The sequence below is a fragment of the Candoia aspera genome, chromosome 7, assembly GCF_035149785.1.
Source record: "Candoia aspera isolate rCanAsp1 chromosome 7, rCanAsp1.hap2, whole genome shotgun sequence".
NCBI lineage: Eukaryota > Metazoa > Chordata > Lepidosauria > Squamata > Boidae > Candoia > Candoia aspera.
The window spans coordinates 61,990,129-62,012,479 of NC_086159.1; the positions used below are offsets into that span (position 1 = coordinate 61,990,129).

The 22,351-nt window shown below is 40.7% G+C and overlaps 1 protein-coding gene across 1 annotated transcript in view; it reads right to left on the reverse strand.

The window, feature by feature from the left end:
- Nucleotides 1–22,351, reverse strand: part of PANX2 (pannexin 2) — a 30,496-nt gene that overhangs the window by 7,462 nt on the left and 683 nt on the right. Inside the window, exon 2 of the mRNA XM_063307911.1 lies at nucleotides 21,679–22,004. Within this exon, the coding sequence (XP_063163981.1) occupies nucleotides 21,679–21,904 (226 nt within the window). The 5' untranslated portion in view covers nucleotides 21,905–22,004. The remainder of the gene's footprint in view (nucleotides 1–21,678; nucleotides 22,005–22,351) is intronic.

Below are 22,351 nucleotides of genomic sequence, written 5' to 3' on the forward strand. Positions count from 1 at the left end.
TGACCTCCAGAAAGTCTGCCACAAAACACTTTTTGGGATGGGTTGAGTTAATGGCATACACACATTAATTGCTCCCTGAAAATATCAGTCCTGAACAATCCAAGCAACTGATTTCAGGATCATCTTCAAGCTTATTATTCAGCACTAAGTCATCACAATCATTTGCAAAAAGAAATAAAGGTAAATGAATGCAATCTATAGAAACTCTTGAAACCAACAGGCTAATGTCAGGCATCTTGCACCTTGCAGTGGTAGAAACAGTAATTTGCTGATATTCCAAATCCCATCAGTTGGGTGGAATTCAGGCTTAGTACAGCACAGACTAGATTTATTCAATTCCACAGGGATTATTGTAGGCATTACAAACTGCCTCATTGATTCTTATGGTTCTACTCTAAGCATGACTAAAATGGAGGATTGGTCCCTATTTATCAGAGGTGTCTGCAGACTCCAAAACTTTTGTCAAAATGATGAAAGTGGCATCTTACATCATGATGCAAGTTCTGTCTTTTATAGGGGCCCAGGTTGTCGTGACAGACATGATAAAGGGGTGGGGCTTGCATTGCAACGGCACAAGGCTGACATTTATCCCTCCCCAGCCTCTTCTACTATTTATGTTGCTCTCTACCTTTTTAGACAGTATTATTCAGTAATAGAATTAAGAATTAAACAAGAAAAGCAAAACTTGAGACTGAAACATAAGCCCAATAAAATAAGCCCAATAAAATAAATACAGCTGGCACATCTGGTGAGTGCCATGAGTACATTCTAACCTTAAAGCAAATCCCCTTGCCTTAGGATTTCTGTGGAACAGTGAAAAGCAGGCTAATTTTTTTTTAACCAGTGAATGAACTAATGAATAAAGGGTTCCAGCTTTCAACCATTCATTGTCACTGGCAGGTCAAAAATGGAACAGCCCACTTAACTGGGTTCTAAAGAGCATTTTAATTTAAACAGCAGATTCCAATTACAAAAGCAGTTTGAAACGAGGGGTGGAGAACTCCTGCCAAAGAAAGAACTTCCAAACCTGACATTTGTATGGAAATAAAATACATTCTTCCCTGCCCCAACAAAAATTACATGAGCAAGAAGTGGCATTAATTCATCATGTTTTGTTGGGGCAATTTGGGATTGTAAAATGAGGCAACCTACAGGTGGTCAGCCTGTTCCTCCTTTGGGTCTGCAGCAATGACTAGATTTTGCTGGTAAGTAGCCACACAATCTTTAAAGTATGAAGTTAGAGATTCAAAACTTATATAGGTTCCATGTACAATAATCACATTGATTCAAATCCCTTTTCAACCCTTGCTTTTTCCACCAAGTTTTGGCACCATCTTCTAGTTCCCTGGGTTGGGTTCTAAATTTATATGTAAATCTAAGCACATGCAACTGAAATAATAGCTCATCTAATTATTGGTTACCTCTACTTGGACTTCTCTCCCCTTCCTGTTGTTTCTGAGATTGTAAGCTCCTCACTCTTTGCACATGGATATCAGCATAAAATACCACACTGATCTTAATAATTCCCAAATATTAATGTGACAAGACCTATCAAAAGTGAGGCAGAAAATTTTGAACATTCTGAACTTTCATTCATGCATGAAAGAGCTGTATTTATATTCTTACTAACCTGAAAATAAAACCATGAATAGGTAAATCAAGAAAATATAGCATGCTAAGCAACACCAAGACATTTTATTGACGATTTCTATTATTCAGAATTGTTCCTTTCCTTATTTTTAATTCATTGAGCAACCAAATTCTTTTGGTAAAACCATTCTCTTTATTCTATTTATACAACTGCTATGTACCTCTGTATGTTTGTATACATCCAGGGGTATCTGCAGGGAAAGCCTAAAAAGTCAAGATGGTGGTTGTGTTGCAGAGAGATGGGGCTTTTACCACACAGTTGCAGCCACCATGTTGATTTTTTTTTACACCCCTCTCCCAAAGAGATGCCCCTCTGCAGATTTCACCACTAGCTGACTTAGCTCCAGAAATCTTAGAAAGGTTACTAAGTTCTGTTACATAGCTATTGTTGTTTGGGGGTTATTGTTATTGTTGAACACCAGGAAAAGTGAAAATTAATTATGTTATATTTACAAGCAATTAAGTTGGCCATAGGGTTTTTTTTTACCATTAAGGAGAGAACTGGATTGATTTCATGTTGCTTGAAATAGCATCTTCTCCAATACAGTCAAGAGTTTTACAGCTTTTATGGCTTATGGTGCAGCAGCTGGCAGCACTGAGCCTGCCTTGGCCAATTCTTAAAAAAAAACAAAAACTAAATTGGGTTACTCCTGATTAGCACTTGGATGGGAAACTAGGAAATCCCATATGGTTGAAAAAAATCTTGGAATGAAATACTTCTGTATTGCTGTGAAAAAAAACTACACTGACATAGCCATGAAGTCTCACTGGGAGATGAGATGATGTTGAGATTTTTAAAAATTAGGGTTTATATGGCAAGGATCCCGTGGAAGCAAGCATGTATTTCTTGGGTCTATAGTCTATAGATATTCTATAGCATTACATAATGCTGTATTTAGGTATAGTTTGATCTTTGCAACAGTAGACTTGAACATGAACATAGAGCTTTTGCATGCATGCCCCCCCACCACCCAAGTAATAATGCTCTGTTGTTTATCACCCATCTGTAGCTGGTCATGCAGAAATGCTCCTGTTAGATCGTGACTGTAATATACCACATGGTTACAGCAATTAGATACAAGCCTCCCAGCTATCTTAGGCCAAATGCAGTTCACAAAAATAAGAATACAACCCAGCACATGACTTATTTGATTTTGTTTTTTATTTAATGAAAAGTAGCTATTCCTTTGTTACTGCAAATATTTTTTTTAAAATCCCAGATCCTCTTCTTTCTGAAAAATAAATTAAAAGTTGGTTAATACAGTTTAAATGTTTGCATTTGTCTGCTACAAAACAGACCCTTATCCCTTAAAGATATGTGGGCCCACCACTTATTTATCAAAGCAACAGGTCCTTTTACGTAATTGTTACTAACTGAGTAGATAAATGAAGGTCTTTAGCATCCCCCATTAGCATAAACATAGTAGTGGTGAGATTTTCTTGAGAAACAATGATGCAAGGTATGTGATTGGTCCCTTGGACTTGGGAACCATGGCCTGGATTCAGCCATGAAATCTTGTCTGAGTGAATACTGATGCTTTGGGTTGCTTGATACCGTCCCAGTTAGATCAGAGAGTTTAAGCACTGGAAGAGATGTTGGACATCATGCAGTCCAGCTCCCCACCTTGTGCAGCAATCCACTATCACAGCATCCCCAACTGACAGCCATATAGACTCTGTTTAAACATCTTCAGGAAAGAAGAGCCTACCACTTCTCAAGGGAGTCTATGCCATTGGAGAACAGCTGTTATCATTAGGATTTTTTTCCTGAGGTCCAACTGAAAATCAGCTGTGATGGAATGTCTAACAGACCGTGGGAAAGCCCAGGAGGGTGCAGGACTGTTGCAAAGAGACCCCTCAACCCAGGGCAAGGGGGAAGTATGAGAAAGAGACTCAGACTAACTCCATCTTAATTATGCCAGGTCTAAGCTGAGGAGAAAACTGCTTTCATAGGCTTTCCAGAATCTGTTGGAAGACCCTACAGGCAATAAAAACCTTTTGAGAAATCTAGGGGGTTCTTGTTTCCTAAGCTGGCCAGCCTCACAGGGCTCGACATCAGTTTCTCTGTACTTTAAATACATCGTTTCTTGCCTTCTAGAATAATTCTGAACAGTTGTGTCCTGTCTTCTACCTACAGATATCTGAAGACAACTATATCTCCTCACAGTCTTCTCTCCCACAGATTAATCATACCCAGTGCTTCCAACTGTTCCTCATAGGGTTTTCCGCAAGGGCCCATAATAATCATGTACGGTATGCTCTTCTCTGGACATGGTTCAACTGATCAATGTCTTTCCTAAAATGCCATGCCCAGATCTGGATGCAATATTCAATGCAATAAGGAGACCATTAAACAATGCCAAACAGAGAGGAGCTATGACTTTTCTTGCTATCTTAGGATTCTTGCGGAATCTGCCCATCAACTCTTCCCCTAGCCTTCTAAGAAGCCAGTAACCTGTTTTTCCATGTCACCTGCAGAAAAAAAGAAAGCCCTTTCTCCACGGTCAAAATGGTGCTAGCCTCTTATAGCAGGCTATTAAGAAGTCTACTTTTTACCAAGTGAGATGGGTCCTACTCACTCAACAAGTCCTCTCCCTTGTCTCTTATAGTATCAAGGCAAGTTGTCAAATGCCATTGACTTGCTTGTATTGCTTGTTTCAACCTATGTCCCCAGCTCAAATATTCTGGATCATCCTTTGGCTACTGATTTAAATATGAATTATGATTAACCTCTCTGATCTCATAGCCAGTAGTACTGATTCTTTTCTTCTTCCAGGCTTTCCCTAGAAATTGACCACATTCACACATTATTAAAAACTAGAATTGCTGGTTCATTGTGAAGAAGCAATGTGCTAGAACACGCAGTCTACCTCTCTGCTTCTCCCTCTGTATCAACAGGTACTAGTTACTTGGAAGTCATAGCCTAGTATGACATCCACCTTTGAAATCCTGGTTGGTTACTCTCCAAATAATTGAGGAGTGTAAGTTAGAGTTTACTGTTGGCCATGCTCACTATTTTGGCTTGTTTAGAAGAAATAAAACAGGCTTCTGGATCTGGCAATCATAATAAACTATCACTTCCTGGTTAGTTTTACCCACTGCATGAAATGGGAAGTAAATGCCCATGTGCATAAACAGGCAGCCCATTCGTTGGTACATAATGTGCAAAGTCTGCCAATATCTGGTCCCAATTCCAATGCTGTCTATGGTTCAGAACTGGCAGTACTCCATACCCCAAACACTTCCATATGTGAGTTATCTGCTTCTGTTCTTATAACTGCATCCTCCAGTCTGGTTGCCTTCCAGATATGTGGATTTCTACTCCTACAATCCGTAGTCTGTCCAGCCATGGCCGGAGGGTGCCCAGGTTGAGAAAAGCTACTCCACTGTATTGAGACACAATGCAAAAACATAGAGGTGGTATATAAAATCTGTACATAAAACAAATACCCAGATTCAAGATCTCTTAGTTCCTAGGAAGTCAAATCAAATCCCTCCAAATATAAAGAGGCTACCACATTCTTCCCTTTCAACATACCTGTTCCATAGCACATCAGAGCAGGCAGCTGCTAAATCACCCATTTTTTCCCCCTTTCAGGCTCCCCCACCCACCAAGATTGCAAATGTTGGTTCTGCCTACGCTGCAGATGGTGTAATGGTGGCCACATGCAGTCTGCAAGTTTCCCACCCCCTGCTGTAAAGAATCCAATAAAAGGACGACAGGGTTTTTGCAATACCCTTAGCTTTAGCTAGGGTTCTTACTGCTCTTAATTAAAAGTGACGAAAGATACAGGTGTCCATAGATCTTCTGAACAGATTTGGAATCTGGCATGCAAGTTGCCTGGTTCCATGCACTGTCTAGGCAGAGGACGCTGGACTGTTCTCTCAATCTGCTTTCTCCATCCTCTTCCCTCCTCACTGTTCAAACAGACTCACAAATTCTGAAACTCTGCCTTTCAATTCATACAGGTGGTACATATTGATGGATAAAAGGTAGGGCCTCCTTTGAGTTATGCTTGACTTTTGTGATTCCATCAGCAACTCCATGTAATTTCTTGGCTGCAATAGGGGAATAGATGGCTACTTCCTTTTTCAGAGGGTTTTTTTTTTTTTACATCCCTGGCTTTTCCGACAGTCTTCCAATCTAGTACTAACCAGGTCTGACCCTGCTTAGCTTTTCTCAAGATCAGTCATGGACAAAGACCCCATCTCACGTATTTTTCTTTCCATATGTTAGTGGAAGGGTAGAAGAGACATACTAGTCTGAAGTGGGTACTCTATAACAAAGTTAAGCATTTGAAGTTAGCAAAAGTGGCTGCCAGAGGGTCCTGTCCAACTAGAAGTTTGGAGTCTAAGAGTTCTATGAGCTAACATGGTGGACGCTCGGAGGCAATGCTTCCAAGCACCATAAAAACAGGTAATTTCTATTTGGAATGCAACTGCCTACAACGGCAGCAGATGGAATAACGCTTTGGAAATGTGTTTGTCATAGTATCTGGGATAGCCACTGACAGGTGGGGATTAGTCATTCTTCTTGTTTGGCTGGAGTCAAGGGGAGGGGAAGAGTGAGATTTCTGTAGAGTACAAAGACAGTTTGTTCCTGAACCAGAAAAGGGGACAAGAAGTAGGCTCTTGTCTGCACAGATCCAATGGAATTAAGATGGGAACAGACGGCCGGCTGCCTCCATACAGCCCCCCTCCCCAAACTGCATGAGGCTGAACATTTCAGACCTATTTTTTTTAGCTTGGGAGATTTGAATGCTTTTGAAGGGGCAAAATAAATTCTACAAGACTAGCAAGATTTTAAGACATCCACAGTACTTGTAAACATCCCAAAACCCAACCTCATCAAATTCGGCTGATTTTCTTTCTTTCTTTCTTTCTTTCTTTTTCTTTCTTTCTTTGGGGGGTTTAAGGAACATATGGTAACCTTTAGCCTCAACAATTTCAACTTTTGCTCCCCCCTCCAAACAACAACAACAACAAACAACAAAAATGAAAACCGGGTTTGAAAACATTGGTCCTACCCACTTTGGTGGCTTCATAACATCACAGGCCACACTTCCTCTTGACTCCAAGGCAAGGAGAAGGAAGTATGGTCCTTCAGGCCAAGGAAAGTCTCACTCAGATCTCCCTTGGAAATAGGAGTCCACCACAGAGTTAGTGCTATGAAATTTGCTGTGTATTTATAAATAAACTTTGTATCGTGGAAATAGCATAGTCTCCAGTATCATAGCATTTAGGCCCTTCTGTGCAATCCCCCCTGCTCAATACAGAAATCGAAATTAAAGCATTACTGACAAATAAGTGTCCAGCTTCTGCTTGAGCATGTCCAGGAAAAGGATCAACCATTCTTCTACTGCTGAACAGATTCTACAGTTGAACTGCTCTTATAGATTAAGATTAGAGTTTGGTCTCATTCTGTTCAATTTTCAGAGAGTTATCCTCTGATGAAGGGACAGACAGAATCCTGACCCCCCTCTGCATTATTTATTTCCAAATTCCATCAGGTTGGAAAGAAGACCAAGATTGGGAAAGCATGAGGAACATGGCTTTTAGAATTCTTTCTGACCCCATTACTAGCAATGGCCCTAATGGCTTCTATCTCTTCTTCTGTGTAATGAATGCATTTCCTTCATTTTTCCTAGTAGGACTTAATTTCCAGTTTTTGTAGCATATTGTTTTGTTGCATATTGTTGAATTTACATACAGTTTGTGATCCACTACAATTCCAAACACTTTTCTCATATCCTATCACCAAGCCAGGTATCCACAATCCTAAGCTTGTGCATTTGATTTCTTTTTCCTAAGTTATACATTTTCAGACATCTGTATCAACCCATCAATACAATCTTCAATCTTGTTTTTCAGGAACTTCCACTCATTTTGTATTCCTTTTTCATTAGCTTCATTCAGTCTTACTCATTATTGTTGTGAGATTACTGAAATCTGCTTTCTTGAAGTCCCAGGTACATATTTGATTACCTTCAACTTTCCCTAAAAATCAACGCTTATAATATTGAATGGATATTTTAAATTTATTTTTGGAAATTATCACTAACACCTTCTGTTTTGCTGGGTGGTCTGTAGTAGACACCAACAACAGTATTGCTTTTATTCATTTTTCCATGTATTTCAACCCAGTAGCACCAGGTTTATATTGAACTTCTGTACAGATGTAGTTTTTTAAACATAAGACAACTCTTCCTTTGTATTGATTCTGTCCCTTTGAGCAAGTGATATCCAATTATTTTATTCCAATCATGAAGATCATCTGACCATATTATGCCTATTAAATAATATTTGCCTTTCAGTAATTAGCATTTAATCTTACCTTGTTTATTTCCTATACTCTGAGCCTTAGTATACAGGTAATGAAGGCCACGAAGAGGCAATTTTAAGAGTCAATGTTTAAAAGTCAGTGTTCTTCCTGATTTTTCATTCAGTGGTTTGGTAAACACAGAACTTTATTTCAAGGAAACTTATCTCTCATTAAATGCTTCCTTCTGAAATTTTCACTGCTCAAAAGATGGGGGTATTTAATAGTATAAATACTGAACCGAATCTGGATTTAGGGGCTAAATCCTATCATTAAAAGGTAAAAACTACCAACAAAAGTATCTGTAGTAAAGAATGCTAAAGAAAAAACTTCTAGTGGCCTTGCACCAAGATCCAAGAAGGTATTTAGTCATGTTCAAAAGCTAGGCATGGCAGTGCAGTGGAATTTTGGATTTAACCAGCAAAATTTCCTACGTTTATGTTCTTCCAGAATAAACTGCTTAAGAAAGTCTTCAAATATCAAGTAATATTTGCACATCGCTTGAAAACTTGCAGATCAAGTAAAAGAAGCCGAAAGACCTATTAGGTATGCAAAAACATCTGTGTAATTCTTTCCATTTCTGTTCATGTTAAGAATATGGGAATACAGGTGCACTAAATTGAAGTGGTTATACCATACTTATGCCAATGCCATGTTATTGCCCAAAGGGCCAAAATTAAAGAATATTTTAATTAACAGTGTGCAAAATGGTTTGAATGCAAACTATGTATTTTGAATTCCAAATGCCCTGTTTTAAATGCGAGACAGTTGTTTTTAGAATGAAATGAGCACTTTTGATAACTTGGGAAATGTTTCGAGTTCAAAAATTCAAAACAGACTTTTCAAAGTTCAAAATGGGGAGCACCAAACTGGAAACAATATGAATTTGAATTCTTTTTCAATGCTTTAATTTTGAATGTAAACATTTGGGCATTTTCAAATTTATTCCATTAAGGAAAAAAAAAAAGCCACACAGGATTTAAGAACCATAGATATATTCAGATTAAGTATGTTCAAGTTATAATCTTCCTGAACTTTTCTTTATGGGAAAAGTAGGCTGGTTGTGGTTAATTTCCTGTCCCTTAAAAAAAACTCCAGCAGTTGCATAGATCCAGAATCTAATTTTAGCATATCAAAGCTGCAGCTTTCATTTGGCATGGCATCAGCTCACTCTGATATTACTATCCTTTCTCTTCCTTTCATTATTTCAGAATAAATTGATGCTGCACCATTAACCACAACCTTCATCTTGTTCAAACAGCAAATCATCTTTCAACTAAGACTGAGAAAAAACATTGCATGACATTTGAAGATACTTTAGAAATAGGCGTGAGTTACTAGAGCTCGCTTACACGCATGCTGAAAAGCACTTATGTATCTGTGGATCTCTGGGGACCAAGAATAGCAAAACAGACATTACTGACAAACACTGAAACTGCTTATATTATCTATCTATCTATCTATCTATCTATCTATCTATCTATCTATCTATCTATCTATCTATCTATCTATCTATCTATCTATCATCTATCCACAGTATCTACCATCTACCATCTATCCATTTTATATCAATCAATCAATCAATCAATCTACCTACCTATCTATCATCTACCTACCTACCTATCATCTATCTATCATCTATCAACCACATATCTGCTTACACCCAAACATGCACACACTCAATTTGGAAATACCTCATGATTAAAATAAATTATTTTTTATTGTTGTTAGATGGTTACAATAGAGTACCCACCCAATATTCCTAATATAAAATTGGGCAGTGTTGGTTAACTGTAGTTTAACCTAAAGATCACTCACTTTTGGTTGAGGGAGGGAACTATTAGATCTGCATCCTGCCTTTTCTCAATTTTATTCAGATTGTGGTTATTGTCCTGTGAGGCAGGACTACAGCTGGAAAAAGCTCAAGGCAATACAGTGAACTTCATGGCTGAACAGAGATATGAACTTAAATCTCCTTGAACCAAGTTCAGTTCCTTTACTGCAGCATATTAATTCAAATGCCAAGCAGAAGAAGGAAGGAATGCATAGCACAGCCAGCTGTTAGGTAGCTATGTTCATCTTTTGCACACTATTCATGTTTCAATCTCCTCTATTGATTTCTGAACAATACAAATCAAACTCCTGGGGAAAACATCCCTAACTTTCTAGTAACATAAAACACATATTTCCTCTTATTTTGTTAACAAAACTTAAAAAAGAGGAGCACAACAAAAGTTAGGTTGTTAGAAGATCACTCATGTAGGAAAGACAGAGTGAGATAGTGGCTAAAATGCTGAAATCCAGGTTCAAGTCAATATAAAGCCATGGAAGTTCAATGAATGATTTGAACCAATCACCATTTTTCTTGGACCTCGTATGATTATTGAGACTGGCTACATTTGTTTGCTTCCTTATGTCCTTGAAGGAAAGGAAGGATATAAATCTAACAAACAAAATAAAAGGGCTTCAAAAGGTACGGACTGATGTGGATTCAAAGGGGAAGAGATGAGTTATGTGCATTCGGGTTGCTTTTTGATACAGACCTAGGTTTCCAACAGTTACCATTGTAGTTTTCAGTTTAATCCTTGTTTATCTGCACAGCATCCACTTAGTAATTTTAAGTGACATTCCTTCCTCTGTGTCTGCTTGCTGGGTTGTATAAGTTAATCTATTGGCTTCAGAGAAACAGGGGACATATAAGAACATGTAGAAGCAATTAAAGGACTCTTAGTCAGCTCATTCGTATAATGAGTTTCTCCAACCAAATTAGCAAATATATACTGTACATTTACTTATTTCAGAAATAAGTGAATATGGGCTGGGCAGGATGTTATCCAGATTTTTATTCATTTTCAACAGCAAAGGCTAATGAAACATTCTGAAGAGACAATTGGTAACATAATCCTTTATTGGACTCTGCTACTTTACTGATGGTGGCAGGTTGCTTGCTTGAGTAAGGTACTCCCCCAAATGCAATAAACTTCCAGAACTGTCTAAAACTAGAATGTAAAGGCTATGATTCAATCCTTCTTCCAGCATACTATTTTTGTACAGAGAGGGAGTAGGTTTGTTGGCTTTAGTATCTGTGACCATGCAATACCTTCTTTCAATTTCAAGTAGTTTCACCCAGCAAAACCATCAAAGGACCACCGCGATTGCTTCAAGGTGCTCCTCACTGCTCATGCTCACTACATGTTGCACACACAGGTTGCTTCAAACTGGGAATCCTTAGCACCACCAGTTTATTTTTATTCATTTATTTTCTATCCCGCCTTTATTATTTTTATAAATAACTCAAGGCGGTGAACATGCCTAATACTCCTTCCTCCTCCTATTTTTCCCACAACAACAACCCTGTGAGGTGAGTTGGGCTGAGGGAGAGTGACTGGCCCAAGGTCACCCAGCCAGCTCTCATGCCTAAGGCGAGACTACAATTTTCAGTCTCCTGGCACCTTCCCATGATTTCTTTTCTAAGAAAACAAAATCAAACAGAAGCAGTGGTGGGAACATACAGAAATAGAAGACAACAATGTCTAGCTCCACCTCTTTGTAACTCTGATTAATTACCTTGCGATCTGAACCAGAAAAGCTTCATATGGAAGGATTCATCCTTGGGTATAAAGATCCCAATAAAATTAGTGTAACTTAACTGTTGAATAAATGTACAGGTAGTCCTTGTTCTACTCCAGCCTAACAGCCCCAGATAATGAAACTGAGGATAAAAAGAACCTGGGGAAAAAAGCATTTTATGTATGCACAAAAGCCTGTTTACCTTTGTGCATACATGTAAGATGCATGCAAACACTTCCCCCAAGAACCAGAGATTCCCAAAACTTTATCACAGTTAATATAATGGACTTTGCAGAGCCTGGGAAAGAGGATGGTGGTTTGCAAAGTATTATAAGTGGCCACTAGGGGTGGGATGTCTCAGACATATACAGGTAGTCCTTGTTTAGTGATCACAATTGGGACTGGCATCTCGGTTGTTAAATGAAGTGGTTGCTAAGTGAAACTGCGATTGTGTTTATGATCTTCCTTCAGCTATCCTTTGCTTTACAGACCTGCAAAGATCATAAATATGAGGAATGGTCACAAAGTCACTTTATCACCACGGTCCTAACTGTGAACGGTTGCTAAAGGAGAAAGTCGCTAAACAAGGACCACCTGTACAAAGGGGACAGGGCAGGCTTTGATCATGCTGCTGCACCTGCCATCATAACTTTTTTGAAGCTCCTGCAGACGCTGCCTGCTAGGGATTTGACAAATAATGAGGTCTGGTAACTATTTACCAACCAGGTATGTACAAAACTACAAGTAACAAAACACAGATAACAAGGATCACCTGCATACAGAGTAAGTCTACATACAGCTTAACAGTAAATATAGCCCCAAAATTTACAGGTGAATATAATATACGGCAGTGTCCAAAGATATGAGTCTGTTCAAATAAGTGTACCATATAATAAACTCTTAATTGTGCAAGAACCTATTAGAAAATACAGGTAGTCCTCACTTAACAACCGCAATTGGGACTGGCAACTCCATTGCTAAGTGACATAGTTGTAAAGTGAAGTGTTGTATGACCATGCCTCTCTTATGTCAGTTTGTCAGTTTGGGCTGTGGTCGTTAAGCGAATCACCACAAGTCATTAAGTGCGATGTCATTTTACTGCAACTTACTACTTCCTGCCGGCTTCCCCATGGATTTGCTTGTTGGAAGCTGGGCATGATCGCAAATGGCATGATCGCAAATGGCAATCACGTGACTGCGAGATGCTGCAACCATCGTAAATGTGCGCCAGTTGCCAAGCACTTGAATCACAATAACATGACCGCGGGGATGCTGTGACTGCCATAAGTTTGGGGACCGCCATAGGTTTGAGTAGTTGTAAAACTACTTTTTCAGCACTGTTGTAAGTTTGAACGGTCACTGAATGAGGCAGTAGTTAACCAAGGACTACCTGTAAAACAAAACCAATAAAATTGACATATCACTTACGGTTGTCTCCACTATTTTCCTCATGAGAATGGAAGAGGGCTGAGCTAGGGAACCACTAAGAGATACAAAAACACAGCAGTCATGAGCTTGCTTTGCTGTAATGAAGCCATTTCAAACACATGCAATAAGAAAGTGGAAGGCAAAACATGTGGATTGATCTAGGTGCAGTTTATTTATTTTGTCCACCTTAAAAAAAATAAAACAAAACTATACTTCCAGAACACATATGGAGAAAGGATCAATATTAAAAAAAATGGCATGCTTATACAGTCTTTTCTGTATCTCAATACAAGATTACAGCTTAACATTATGTAAGCGGTTTCGTTTTAGTATCTATCCTTCTGCTTCTTTGACTACTGTAATTCCAAAATTACTTACCAATGGCAGAGATAACAACAATCTGTCCTTTCACTTGGATGTTGCAGCTGCTAGGAAATGAAATCTTGCTTTAAAGCATGATGAATAATTTACCATAATGAGCCCCACAAATCCAGACAGAAATGGACAGAAACGGAAGTAGGTGGCTGAAATGTAACATTTTAACAGGCTCATACCAAACTCAACCTTTTTTTTAAAAGGTAAAATGGTAAAAGTCCGGCAACGTTACCAAATCGCATGGGATTTCAAGTGAGAACAGTAAGATTTCATGATAATGGGCAATTGTGGCCTCTGTAGGCCTTTCCTACACTAGGAAAAGAAAATTCCTTTTCTGTTGATTTGGGGAGTAATCGTTTCTTTAATCCAGTTATTAAAGTTGCTACTGCAACCATTCTGCAATTTTCCTGTTGCTACTTTATCACCCCTTAATTCCTGAAAGGCTGAAATCAGAGTCTGGGTTTTCTCTGTGTGAAAGTAAAAACATCCCCTTTCTCTGAAGCAGCCTTCGTCAACATGTTCAAGTTCCAGATGTGGTGGAACTGCACTTCCTCAAATTCCCAGCCGAGTTTGTCCATGGCTTACAAAATAACTATTAAGATTAATGGGAGATAAAGGCAACCTTTAAGATTCTCCCTAATGGAAACCAATAGGATTTTAGGATGCTTAACTTGATCTGTATTATGCCTTTGTTTTTTCTTTTCTTGTTAAAAAGCCCTACCAACAAAGATGGGTACATTCTATCTGGCACCAAAAACAGTTTGTCAGCACTTACTCAATCCTGCTTATAGCCCCTTTGCAATAGAATTCACCAATAAAATAGAATATTACAGTGAGCTATGTCAGCTCTATGAGGTATCAGGAAGTTTTACCTGACTTAATCATTCCAGTATTTAAGGGCAAAAACTCATCCCTTCTACCAAACTTTTAACTATTCATTGATTTTAAGATTTAATTTGAATTGTACTGGTTTTATTGTCAAGTTTTATAGTTTCTATTTTAATTGTTGTAAATTCCTTTGGATGCCTATATACTATAAGCAGAAAGGCAGGTTATAGACCCAATGATTTGATTGATTTATTGATTGGTTGACTTATTGAATCAATCAGTCAGTCAGTCAACCTGCTGGTGACCTGCTTGTAGCCTGACAAATCTTAGCATTATTTATTATTTTTATCCTGCCTTTTAAGGACCCAACTCTTGTGGTAACCTTGGCTGATCTCAAAAAACAATCAAGCAACAACAAACCCCATGACTGAAGTTAAAAAAAAATAGATGAAAGCAGTGATAAACCATTTCCATAATGTTGCCAAGAAAGCAATATGGATATATCCAGGTTTTCTCCATGAGCTGCTCTTGGCTCAAGGGCTTTTTTTTTCTTTAATTCATGGTGGTCTTGTAAATAGAATGAAAGAAATCTACTTGCCCAATGGCTTTTTGTGGACTTTACTTCTGGACAGGATTAGAGTGTGGATTTTTCACTCACTCAAATGCTGTGTTCATTACTTATTTAGTTGCTCCTCTCCCATTTATACTGATGATCTAAAAACATTCATTGAAATGTCATTAGCTGCCTCTAACAATTTCGGAGGGCACCGTTAGCTTTTAGAAAGGTTAACATTGTTTTCTTCTCGGTCATTTGACACTGCAGTCCTAAATATGCCCACCCCAGAAACCCATTAAGAATAATGTGGCATATTCCCAGTGATTTTGCTAGATAATTTAAGATCCTATAAGCACCATGTTCTTACAGAAAAGAAGAACATCTGTAATTGTGCACCTGTCTATCCAGAATTTATTTATTTATTTATTTATCAATCAATCATATGGCAGCACATCATACATATTACAAATGTATTAAAAATGGGAATATAAAAAGGTATATAAAAATTTATAACTAAAAACAAACATTAAGATTACAAATATAGTCTTTTGCAGCATCAGTTGCCATCAGGAAATCAGCAAAGTTCCTGTCGTAGGCTCCAGTCTTACATTCTTGTATTATGTGTTTAACAGTTCGCCTGTCAGCCCCGCACTCACACCTTGGAGATGGTATCTTACCCCATTTATATAGGGAATCTGCACACCTTCCATGATTAGTGCACACTCTATTGATAGCTGACCGTATTCTGCATGGCTAATCAAAAGCAGGAGGCTTCGTTGTAATACAGGGTAGGCTTTGACAATGCTGGGGGCAGGTTTTTGCCAAGATTGTCTCCAGGAATCAAGGAGATGAAAATTTTTATAGCCAATTTCCTGGCAGTAGCCATAGATGGATGCCATATCCAGATATGTATAACACCTATCCTACACCTACATACCCAGATATGTATAACACCTATATATATAGGTGGATGTCTATCCGGAAGGCTATAAGCAACACTGTCTTCTTAAGCTAGAAGAGAATGCTGGGGACAGCAATGTCACTCTAGTGGAAGTGTTTCTGTTTAAGCTGTTTTAACAATGCCATCTTAAAAAGCCAGAAGCCCCACTTAATCAGTCAGGGTTACTCCAAGATAAATACATGTAATACTGCATTGATTTGAATGGATGACAGGAGAAACATCTCTGAATTTGTATCTGAAATCAGATTACAATGTTTTCTTCAGCCATAAGTTCTCTCTGCTACCTGTGGGGTGCAAAGAGTGGGGCTTACCAACACTTCATGGTCCCCAGGGCTCCTCCCAAATGGACAGAGCAAAAACTGTGGATTTTATTTGCACTGTAGGTAGTTGGGGCAGGTTTATGAGACAAAACCATGTGATTTCAGTCTCTTTAAGACTTTGGGCAACCATTTCCTTCCTTAACAACATTGAAATTCCCAATTCCAAAAATGGGCCCTGCCTCTGGCACCTTTTGAGCGTGGCCTTCAACATCCCTTGCCAAGCCTAGTGTGGTCCTCAAGCCAATAGCAGTTGTACACCTCTGTCCTGTCATGAGTCTTTCCTGGTTTGGCACAAAAGAAATTGAATGAATGAATGAATGAATGAATGAATGAATGAGCCAAATCTGAACCACTGAATTCAAATTATAGTCATTTGTAGAGAGCCAACCAATCACATCTGGGCCTCTATTCCAACCACCTTTGTGTGACAGGCTGGCTGACACTTTCTGGTTTATTTTTAACAGCTCACAGCCAACATAGATTTCACTTCTCTTACATGCCTGCAGGTGATAAAAATGAGAAAGGAAGGAAGGGAGGGAGGAAGGGAGGGAGAAGGACCAGTGGGATGCTACAGATGAGCAGTTTCATTGTGCAGTCACTTCAGACTCACATCTTCAGTAGATTAATCATACCCATCCATCCAGTCTAGGTCCAAATCTCATGCCACTGTCTAACCCTAGAATAAAACTTGGGTAAAAACTGTGGTTAAGGCAGTTTAGCCTATGATCTGGATTTGGACATCACACAAGACTTAATCACAGCCCTTGTCAACTTGTTTTTCCTGGAGGAACCCTTGAAATAATTTTCAGGTCTCAGGATACACTTGCATAAAAAATATTATATCTACAGCTCATGGTACTGTAGATCACAGTAGCGTGTTCAGTAAGCACAGTTGTGGGGCATAAAAATTCCCACTACCGCAAGCACTAGCATTGTATGGCACGCAAAATTCAAAAACAAAATTTATTTATTTTTAATCACGATCTTCTGTGAAACCCGTAGTGGCCTCTTGCAGAACCCTAAGTTGAGAAAGGCTGGTTTAGAGTGTTGTGGAACAGCTTAAGGCCTCTGGTAAAGAAAAAGGAGCGAATATGTATGTTTTTGTAAGAGTTGTTGCTTAGCAATAAATTTGGGGTAACTGCATGTTGGCTGCTAACATGGAAGTAACAGGGCTTGGTAACTTCTACACATAATATTCTTCTCACATGCAAATTTGGTTTGATCAGATGTGAACTGATTACATTAACCTAGAGAGTCCCCTGGCAAAGCTGTTCATCAATATACAATTCACAAAAATAGAAAAATACCCATTTCAAGAACACAACATGGAAATGGCTATCTGCTCTTGAAAGAAATGCTACCACTGGCCTATGATGTGTACCTTTTCCAGTTCATATAGAACTTTTTAAATTCAGCAGCCAGTCTATTATCACACCAACAGAAACAAGGCCTAGAACTTACTTCTGGCTACTACACACCCCAGTAAAAATATCACAAGAAGTTAAGGTTACTAAACTAAATGGCTTCACTAGAAATCTAAAAACTTGGTGGTTAGGTAGATTTCAGCAGCCAGTATGGTTTATTTTCTAAGGGCTGTGAAATAGATGAAACAAATAGGTCAATCAAGCTGAAATCATAAAGCCTTTAAATGCCTCAATACAGATTCATGTAACATCCATAGCTACTGCTACGGAAAACAATAATTTCTAAACACCCTTTTACTTAGAACATTCTCATGAAACCTTATTTTTTAAAATGAAAACTTAAGTTCACAATGCACAGAATTTCAGGTTTATCTGACATTTTTAAAGTGATTATAATACTACAGCGACTCTATAAAAAAACATTATCCTTCTGGTTACGTCAACCTGCAAGAGAGATTGTATACAGAAGGTAGGGCTAAGGCAGAGACTGCAACCGAGTGAGTTCAAAGAAACAGCAAGACTCGTACTAGCACTGAACTTCCCATTTGTATCACAATCTTTTAGGTATGTTTGCCTTTTAAGATACAGGTAGTCCTCGACTTAACGACCACAACTGGGACTGGAATTTCCATCGCTAAGCAATGCAGTCATAGAGCAAGATGTCATGTGACCACACTGCTTAGCAATGTGGCAGTCCTGGTTGCTGTTGTTAAGCAAGTATTGTGGGTCGTTAAGCGAGTACACACTCCAATCCAAGCCATTCTGGGCTTGGTCCCTCCCAGCCCCAAGCCTCAGTGAGGTAAGGGACTGCCTCCAACTCCCCACACCCGCCTATCTCCCCCCCATCTCTGCCCTTCTGGCTGCCCTGCACCCTGCCTCGCGGGGCGGCAAGCAGCCCCAGAACTGTGTGGCTCTGAGGCTGCTTGCCACACCCTGGGAAGCCACAGCTGCTTCAGCCCAGTCCCAGCTGCAGTCACCCTCACCACCCTGCACTCCAAGGCCCCTGCTGCCCTGTGCTCTACCACCCCAGCTGACCTATGCCATCTTCTTGCTCGACAAGGCAGCAGGAGCAAGAAGATGGTAAAGGTCAGCTGAGGTGGAGGGGACGGTAGCAGAGGGCAAACGGGCAGAGATGGGGGGAGATAGGCAGATGGGGGAGTCGTAAGTGCAGGCGGGCTACCAAGTACCCGAATTTTGATCATGTGACCACAGGGGCACTGCAACAGCCATAACTCCAGGCACCGGTCATAAGTCACTTTTTCCAGTGTGTTCGTAACTCTGAACGGTCGCTGAACAAATGGTTGTAAGTTGAGGACTATGGGTACTATAAGTAAACATGTCTATCCATCTTGGAAAACAAACTTCAAACCCAGATGCTTGGAGCAACAGACCAAAATATATATGTAATATGAGGACGTATCTTCTGCTGAAGATACAAAAACAATTATCTTCTACTGCCATAAACCTACTATTGTAGATGAAAAGAATCAGGATAGTGTGCAATTATCTATTTACCTGCTGCCAAGTCAAAACTGAAAACACCCTTGAGTGCCTTTAAGCAGTCTTTCCAAACCAGGCGTCTTCCAGGTGTGTCAGGACTTTGAATTCCCAGTGTGGAATTATCAGAACTCCCAGTCAAAGGCCCTTCTTGCTGGGGAATGCTGAGCGCCACAGTCATCACACATCTGGAAAGGGGCCAGGTTGGGGAAAGAGGTCTTTGGCCATGCAAGAAGGCACTTCCTAGCAAGTCTTATGAATGACAACTACAGGCCAACTATAATTACTCTAGCCACAGTGAAAGCAAAGATTAAGTCACTGTGCTAAATCAGATCTTAAGGTTTCCTCCCTATGGTTTTCTTCCAAGGTGGCATGCCTATGTAGATCTGCATCACTTCAAATAGGCAACAGAGGAGCCACATAACTGCCTACCTTTCCAAAAATGCTATCCACATAAAAAAAAAAATCAGATGCAAGGAAGAACTTTTGACTAGCATTCTAAAAGACAAAATTCAAGACAGCAATGAGTTGGAAGCTTAGCAGAGAATGATCCACAAAGGACAGAAGCAGTGGCCATTTATTTGGCACATAGTGCATCATTTCTTTTGGCTCATGTAGGCATGGGCTATCATGTATTAGCTTCCCTTCAGAGGTCTGATTGACACCAACCAGGGTGGCCTTTGAAAAAGCTGCCAAGGTGGAATTGTTCTGCAGGACTCTGGAGGTTGAAGTTGTCCAAAAAGGGTTGATGTCATCAAGTTTTAATCTTGCTTATTTTAATGTTTATGTTGAATTTGTAGCATAATTTTTAAAAAGTTGTGATGTTTTATTATAAAAAAATCATACCAGTTTGGCGATATGTACACCAAACAAGTTGTAGGAATTGGGTGGCACATAAATGAAATCTCTACTAGTATCAGGGACATCCATGGGGGAGTATTAAAAAAAATAACATTGGTGATTGATTGAGGTCTTGCTCCTTTTCATATGCATTGTGCATAAAGGGGAGTGAGATCTGAATCACATAAGTGCAGCCATCTTTACTGTTTTTGGCCCTGTCCTCCTATGGACAACCTGGCCAGTGTGATCCTTTGACAAAACTACTTTAGGAAAACCATTTAAAAATGGAGGGAACACAGATATCATAAATGTGGCTGTTCTGGGGAGCAGAATTCTACCTCATCCTTCCAATATCCCACTACCACATATTACATGTGATGTGTGACCCACACAAAAGTAAGACTGTAGTTTTCTCTGCTGTTCCAACACTCAGGCCATGTGTCCCACTGTGTGCTATCATTGGACAAATAGGTCTCAGCAGCATGTGTGTGTGTGTGTGTGTCTCCTCATGAGGTTACCTTCATCTCAGCTCCAGCCATGAATGAAACAAACTTAAGCCATCTTTAGTTGTACAGGTTGTTATTAAATGTCATTCTTCCTCTTATTCCAACACTGCCTAAGGGCAGCCATGAGGTGAATAAAATGTGTTTTGTCCCCTATTATCTTCGAGGAAGGTCAGTGACTAGAAGTGGCTGTGAACAGAGTAACAAGATTGGCAAGAGGGACAGCAAATTCCATGCTGGCACCCCACCAAGGAGAGGTGGAGGCCCGTAACTCAGGAGCAAGGAAAGGTCTCCTGATCACATTCCGTGGTTTGCCATTCTATCTTCTAGCCCCAGCAGAAATGTCTGTGGGGCAACAAAAAAGTTAAAATGGCAGCCACAAACATGCAATCAAAGCCCACTCCTTTTTTACAGGCACCATCTTGACCTTTCTGAGGGCCACCATCTTGACTTTCTGGCCCCTCTGCAGACACCCCTGAGCCCCAGTTTTTCTTGTTACTCCCTTACCCTAACCATTATCCTTGCTGACAATCTGAATATAATGTTCACACATGGCTTTTGCATGTCCAAGACATTTAATACACCAAAGTAGCCAGTCATCTTGATAAAACAAGATTGTAGGTAGGACACCCTTACTCCTCTTAAAGTACAGAGGAGGGGCTGGGAGGCCAGGCACTGTGACTCTATTGAATTCATGGCTGTGATGAAATTCACCAAGGAGAACCTTCTGATACACAACTCGGAGTGGGTCTATAGAAGAGTTTTGGTATGTGCCCATCTTTCCTCACTCACTGATTGACAGGGGCATCCAGACAATATAGCATCATCCACCTGTGACCCTTTTGCCACCTTCTCTTCCATCTTTCTGACTTACAAGGAAGGAAAGAACTGACCCCGTCAATACACAACATCTTTTCTTCTATAGGGCCAGGATTTGCCTGTCTGAAAGCATCGCTTTCCACTACAGGCCCCTTGGACATCCCATTTCTTTCCATCTGCTCTTTTCAACCCCTGTGACATAGTCTTTGCTCTACAGCAGTGTTTCTTAACCGTGGCAACTTTAAGATGTGTGTACTTCAATTACCATAATTCCCTGGTTGATAAAACACTGCTCTACAGGATTGACTCCTTGTTACTGGAAAGCCAGCAGGCCCTTGTTTTATTTGCAGTGACCTTGCAGTAGTTCCAGCCCACTACTCTGCATGGGAAGGGGTATGTGCACTGGCACTCTTTAGGTCTCCTTCCACTTAGGATCCTGACTTTAAAGAGCTGTCTGACAGGCAGAATTTCAACAGGTGAAGCTGCTCCTGATCTTCAGATTCCATTGCCTGTTGGATTCCTCCCTGCCACGTGGTCCTTGAAGCAGCACGGCCAGCAGTGCCGGCTTGTTCCCCAGGCTGCCCTTACCGGCAAAGTTCTTGGTGAAGACCAGCGTGACCAGGAGAATCGGGATAAGGACGGTGCCGATGGTGACCACGCGATCAAAGGGGAGCTCGAGCTTCAGCTGCAGCAGCAGCGCGGCCAGCGAGCCAGCCTTGTCGTCTTGCTGCCCCGGCAGGATCAGCTCCTTAAGTTTCTCCCCAGCCAGCAGCGCCGTTGCCATGTCCGGGTGGTTTTCGATGATGTGTTGCATAAGCGGCGGCGGGTCGGAGGGCACTCACCGGGCTCCAGCGGCCGGAGCAGCTGCGCCGTCGCCTCGCCGGAGAAGATCCGGAGCCCGGGATGGGCTCAGCCTGCGGGGAGGAGACCAGTGAATGCCCCCGAGCAGGCCGAGGCGGGATGGAGGGCGGCTGAGGACGCGGGCCGGGGAGGCATCGCGTTCTGTGGCGAGAGAACACAGTCCCTGCCGAGACTGCGGCGCCGAGGCCGGGAGGCTGCCTGCCCTTGGCATCCCATGCCCGCGATCGTAATGCCCGCACCCCGCGTTCCCTCCCCCCCAACCCGGCAGCTGCAACCCGGAGCGGGGGCTCGAGCGAGGCGACGGCGAGGCTGGAGCCCAACAGCAGCTCCAAAACCGGGCAGAGGAGGGTCTGCCGCAGCCAACGCGGGCGGGCGGACGGGGTAATGCCGCCGGCGTCCA